This window comes from Hordeum vulgare, chromosome 3H (genome assembly GCF_904849725.1).
Source record: "Hordeum vulgare subsp. vulgare chromosome 3H, MorexV3_pseudomolecules_assembly, whole genome shotgun sequence".
Taxonomy (NCBI): domain Eukaryota; kingdom Viridiplantae; phylum Streptophyta; class Magnoliopsida; order Poales; family Poaceae; genus Hordeum; species Hordeum vulgare.
Window position 1 is genome coordinate 539,838,026 of NC_058520.1, and position 5,857 is coordinate 539,843,882.

The 5,857-nt window shown below is 54.3% G+C and overlaps 1 protein-coding gene across 1 annotated transcript; it reads left to right on the forward strand.

Moving 5' to 3' along the window:
- Nucleotides 1-243: 243 nt before the first annotated feature.
- On the forward strand, nt 244-1,592 carry LOC123440487 (transcription repressor OFP8-like). Its single transcript, XM_045117051.1, has one exon. It carries the CDS (start codon nt 457-459, stop codon nt 1,129-1,131), a length of 675 nt encoding a protein of 224 aa, XP_044972986.1. The 5' UTR covers nt 244-456; the 3' UTR covers nt 1,132-1,592.
- The last annotated feature ends 4,265 nt before the right edge of the window (nt 1,593-5,857 follow it).

Below are 5,857 nucleotides of genomic sequence, written 5' to 3' on the forward strand. Positions count from 1 at the left end.
ATCCTCCTCCCAGGATCCACTCTGGATAGTAGTAGTATCTTGCGACCATGCACTGATGGCCGCTGATCGACGATGCTCACACGCATAGCAATCCTGCTGCCATTCCACACGTACACGCCTGGCTCTCGCGGCATGCATTTTCGCTTGCACGGTCTCGGCTCGTTTTCACCAGGGCGACGTATAATTATCCTCTTCACATGCTCCAGTACGCCCTCCTCCTCCTCCCCGGAGCCCGGACTCGCCTCACTGTTCATGCCACTCTCTCTTTACGGCCCGCCATTTACTCGTTTCACTCACGCTCTCACATGGCTCCCCATTAATATATAGCGCCACCACCCCCCCGCTCCAAGCTCCAAGAACACCACCCACACTCGCCGCTCACTCCCAGACGCAGTGCACGGTGCACCTTCCTCGCTCTAGCCAAGCGAGCCGGTAGCTCGGTAGGACTGCCACTCCATGTCGAGCAAGCCGTCGTCCAGGAGGGGCAGCTTCACGATGCGGCAGCCGCCGGTGGTGGACGTCGGCTGCAACTGTCGCCGGCCGAAGCTCTTCTCCAGCCTCTTCTCCTCGTCCTCCCTGCCGTTCCGCGGCAGGGGCGGCAAGCCCAAGTCGCCCAACGCCTCCTCCACGTCCACCACGACGGCGTTCACGGCCACCACGCTGGGCGGCCGCAGCGGCACCACGGCCACCTCCGCCGACTCCGCCTCCTGGGGCCCCGCCTCCTTCACCAACAACTCGCTGTACGAGGACCCGGCGGCGCGCAACCGTAGTCGCCAGGATGAGCCGGAGCAGGAGACGCGGCGGCGGCGGAGGCAGCGGCGGCGTCGCAGGCGCGCCGCCTGGGACGGCAGCGGCGGGCAGGAGGAGCAGGAGGCGGGGGCGCACGGGCGCGTGGCGCGGGAGAGCGTGCCGGTGGCGGTGGAGTCGGCGGAGCCGTACGAGGACTTCCGGGAGTCGATGGTGCAGATGGTGGTGGAGAAGGAGATCTACGCGTGGGACGACCTCAACGACCTGCTCACCCAGTTCCTCACCCTCAACTCGCCGCGCCACCACCCGCTCATCCTCCACGCCTTCGCCGACCTCTGGACACGCAACGGCCTCTTCTCCCCTCCCTCGCCATGCCAGTTCTAGCTAGCCTCCTACTCCTACTGCTAGTGCTAGCTAAAATTAAGCTAGCCGGGCGCCGCCGGTCGGCATTACACCGCCACGGCGCCATGCACGCACGCATCCATCCACGTCATACTTTCACCACTAGTACCTACTCCTGTTTATTGCTTACTGTAACCATTATTATTAGTGTTGTAATTCCTACTAGCACCTGATCGATCGTCAGCTTGTTAACTAGTGTAGCTACTCCTCCATCACTCCATGGCCGGCCGGGGGAGGTTATTAACGGCGACCCCGGCCGGCCGGCGAGATGCGCCTAGTCTTCAGCTCAAGCTAAGCTGAGACGCTAGCAGGCATGATGGTGTAATCCGATTCCAAATCAATGTAACCGTTGTTCATGTAACGAACGTAATGTAATGATGCGCGCGCGTGGCGCCATGGCGCCATGGCGTTGTAATGATATTACTACTGTTGTTGTTACTACAGTACCGCTGTTTGTGCACGACCTTTTTCTTCTTTCACTGTTTTTACTGACATGCTCTACCTAGTTTTTTTACCGCTGCCTTTGCTGCGATTCATTTGCTCACCGTCCTGTCAACTCGTGAAATATATGTACTACCTACGTGCCGCACTTGTCACGTCCGTCCAACCCCTTTTCGTTCTCGTGCATGCGTACCGCGTACGTGCATGGGTTGCGCGCGCGTCGTGAACCTGGTGCAAAAGCTGCTGCGATTTGTGTCATCGGCTCCACCCGCGTCTAGTTGTTTCACTGTGCGGGCGAGGCTGACGGATGCAACGACAAGCAGCTGTGCCACTGTTGGGGCCTGGATGAGATTGGAGTGGATAGCAGGCGTGCGAATCAACGGCTGGATCTCGCCACAGTGCAAGGGCACTGTGTGGGCTTCATTGCGTCGGGTCCTCGGCCGGCCCTCATCAGGCCTGCCGACCAAAAGGTCGACGGTGCCACAGTACCGGCTCGTCCCAGCGTATTCATTGCCGTAATTTTCTACTGGTCCTGTCATAAAGCGTCTACGTGTACGTCTTCTGTCGCGGTCCTTGCACCTTGCTACTACGATCGGATAACACTGTACCTGCAGATCGGTAGGTCGACGGTCGATACATTAGCTTTTGAGAAGATGAACTTATTATGGGCCACAGGAACACTTTACTAGCAAACCAGCTACGTGCGCCGATACGTACGCATGCGTGTCAAACTGCGTGATCGTATTCACTGGCCATCCTTCAAAATTTAGAAGTCAAAGCAGGCCGCCAAGATACTTTGATGTTTCGGATCCAAACGAACAGACGAATTTTGATTGTTCACTACGCCAGACGAGGGCCCCCTGTTTCACAAATGGAGGACGGTTTACGTTGTGAAGTTATAGTAGCAGCTGCAGTGCCGTGGCACGCCTACTGGTACGTGTCGCAGCAGTAACAGGACGCAACGCAACTGAATCTCTTCCCCGCCTCGTGCGTGTCCGCTCAAAAGAAGTCGTGAGTTGTCAGATGTGACCGACTGATAAACGGACACGCACAAGTGCATCACAGGTGCGTGCGTGCGTACGGAGAAGGGGTTTCATCCCGCGGGCTGTAGCACTCCAGGTATTATCAAACTCCACATGGATGGAAGCCGTACAAAACTGAACGTACGAATACGTATAGTAAATGTGCAGTTGGACTTGGCCGCCGCTGTTTCTGCTGCGGTCCTTGGCAGGAGTTGGATGGTAGCACTGCACATGCACGCGGCCGCCAGCCACGCATGCAGGAGCTAGCTAGCATCCACAAATACATACTGACATAACATGCATATACACTTGTCAAGCTGCATGACCGTATTCGCTAGTCTGGCTGGCGTTTGGCGCAAAACAAACCCGCCGAAATACTGCTTCCACTCAAACGGGGCAGCGGCCTTTCTTTTTTAGAAAGGGGACATGACAAAGGCAACGCAGAGGAATTTGGCTGTCCATTTACGCCACACGAAACATTGTCGTCCGGCCATGTTTCAGAAAATGCACGCTGTCAAGTTCTTAATCATGCTATTACTACTAACATAGTCGTACTGCGCGCAGGAGTAACGGCACGTCTTATCACCCTGCTTCCCATGCGAATGTGCTAAGATGTGGTGTTAATAGCAAAACTGCTTTTGCGGACCGGCGTGGGCTAGCACAGACGCAAACCCCGCATAATGGACCCGTAAAAAAGTATATTAGCGGAATATACTTTTTTTACGGGTCGACTTCTGCGGGTTCTGATCTGACGCAGCTCCTCCCGGCCCGTAAAACTTAGTTTTGCAACTTGAATTGATCTAGCATAATGTTTTTTTTTTACTTTTGCAACAACATTAGATACAAAAGATATCACCAAATTTTGGCTAGAATAGCAAAATCAAAGAAAACAAGAACTACAAATATGTATTTCAGAAGATTTCCAACTTCCATAACTGCTCCCCTAGTTGAAGCAATATCTTCTCCATGCACTCATTGTTGATCTGCGGGTTCTTGATCTTGCTTTCTTCATTCTTCATCTTTGGTTTCATAGAAGTAGACGTTGCTTTCCCTCTAGTTGCACATGCAGCCACATCATTGTCTTCGATTATACTAAGGGATGTACTAACATCTATTAAGTTTCTTTCTATCAACAAATCAATGTATTGCCTTTCCAAAACCAAAATAAGCATCCATCGTCCTACACAAAAGAATGAGCAAACTCGAAGTGAGCTACCGCAATTGAACTAAAGAATGAGCTATGGAACAAGCTACCGAAGTGCACGTACCCCCGTCGTTTTCACATTTGTAGAACACCCATCCGGGGTGCTTCGGCGTGCCCGAAGTGAGCCGCAGCACTTGGCGCGGGCAGTCGTCGCACTCTATGAGCGGCATCGGCAGGCGACAAAGACGTTGCGCAAGCGCTGAGCCCGGTGGACGGCTGGACGAGTCCATGCCCGCAAACCTTCGGCGACGGCGGACGGACGAACCCGTGCGTGCATGCGGCGATGCGACCTTGCCTGGGCTGCGGGAGAGGCTCCCCGACCACTCCATCGCCTGGGGCAGCAACCGGCGGCCGGAAAAAGCAAAATCCAGCGGCTCGCGATGAAGTGCCTCAGATCTGCAAATCCGGTGGCCCGCCGACGCATGGGGGAAGGGAGGGGAGGCCTCGTGCGCGTGGCGGCCTTCCGACGTGCTCCTGCCGGCTGCTGTCGTTGAAATCTTGGGCGGCGGCCGGCGGCGGCGCGTTGGGGAGAGGAGAGGTGGTTGGTGGGAGAAAGCGCGGGATGAAATGTCCCCCAACAACCGCTTCCGCTTATATGCAGGGCACCGCAGCCGCGAGGGGGAAATCCGCGTTTTCCGGGGTTGGGGTCGGGATTTTGCCGCGTCCCCTAAAAAAATTTGCGGGATGGGGCAGGGTGCGGGGTCTGATCGGGCTAGTTTTTCCGTCCCGACCCGTATTTTGGGGTTATTTTATGGGTCGGGGCGGGATGCGGGGTCTGCTAGAGTTGCTCTAAGAGCATTAAATAGCTTAGCAACTCAACTTTGCAATGCATATGTGCTTAGAGGGTGCTTGGATACGTTTTAGTCCCATGACTAAAAGTAATGAGACTACAAACTTGCTAGCCTCACCCATGCTTGGATCCAAGTACTAAAGAGACTAAAATCAAGTTAATGAACATTTATTATCCTCCAAACCCTCCAATCCAGAACTTGCATGAGTAGTTAAATGAGGAGAGAGAGGACTAATGCACATTTTAGTAGGGGTACCCCTGACTAAAAGATTTTAGCCTCAAGACTAGTTTTAGCCTCTTTAGTCAGGGGTGCTTCGAACTTTAGCCTCTTAAAGAGACTAGTTTTAGTCAGACTAGTTTTAGTCTCTTGAATCCAAGCACCCTCTTAACTTGTTGTTGCTAAGCTCACTTTATTTAATGATTTAGCACCTAAACGCTCTCATGCATTGGTCATCTTCTTTCATTTAAGTGGTTTGCCTAGGTTCAGGTGTATGACATTGGTTCTTCCTTGATCATCAAAGTGTTCTCTTTTCTCCTTAATTACGTTGTCATGTCATTTTTTCTGCTTATGTGACATGCTTAGTACATGTTCATCATGGAACACTGGAAAGGGCCTAAAGTCCCATCTTGCTTCGTCTGACCGTCTCCACGTGTTGCAGAAATAGGATTTAAGTTTTGCTTGCGTACGTGCGAACGAAATCACATGACATGACAATACAGTATCATCCCGGTACATCTCAGTACGCGAGGTAGAAAAGTCCGTGTACATGCAGTTGGTACAAAGCTGAACCCGCGTACACCGTAGGATGACCTGTACGCGCTACGTACTAGCGCGTACACGCACCCGTAGCTGAGGCGACGATTTACCAGCGGTTCAGTTCAAAAACACGCCCCACGAAAGAAAAAAAGTTCAAAAACACGCAAGCATGCATGGTCGCGTGGAGCCCATGCGCATGCATGCGCCGCTTCACGGGACAAAGGCTGGGCCGCAAATGAGTGAACGGCAACTTGCTAGCCAGCCCGGTCGCTGCTCTTCTCAGGCGCTCGTTTGGGGGGGGACGGGACCCTGACAGGGGTCAGTGTGGGCGGCGCAAGCCGCCGAGCTAGCGCGCCCCCACCGGATCCCGCCGTAGCCGGAGGCCTTTCTTCCCTTCCCGTCCCCGCTGCGGCGTCCTTGTCCGGTCCAGCGCCAGCCGCGCGCGCGACGGGGCAGCGGCGCGGGGAGGCAACAGGCGGGCAACACGTCCATCA

Bases quoted from the DNA above. Each gene is read 5' to 3' on its own strand.
- LOC123440487 (XM_045117051.1), top strand. From the start codon at position 457: ATGTCGAGCAAGCCGTCGTCCAGGAGGGGCAGCTTCACGATGCGGCAG.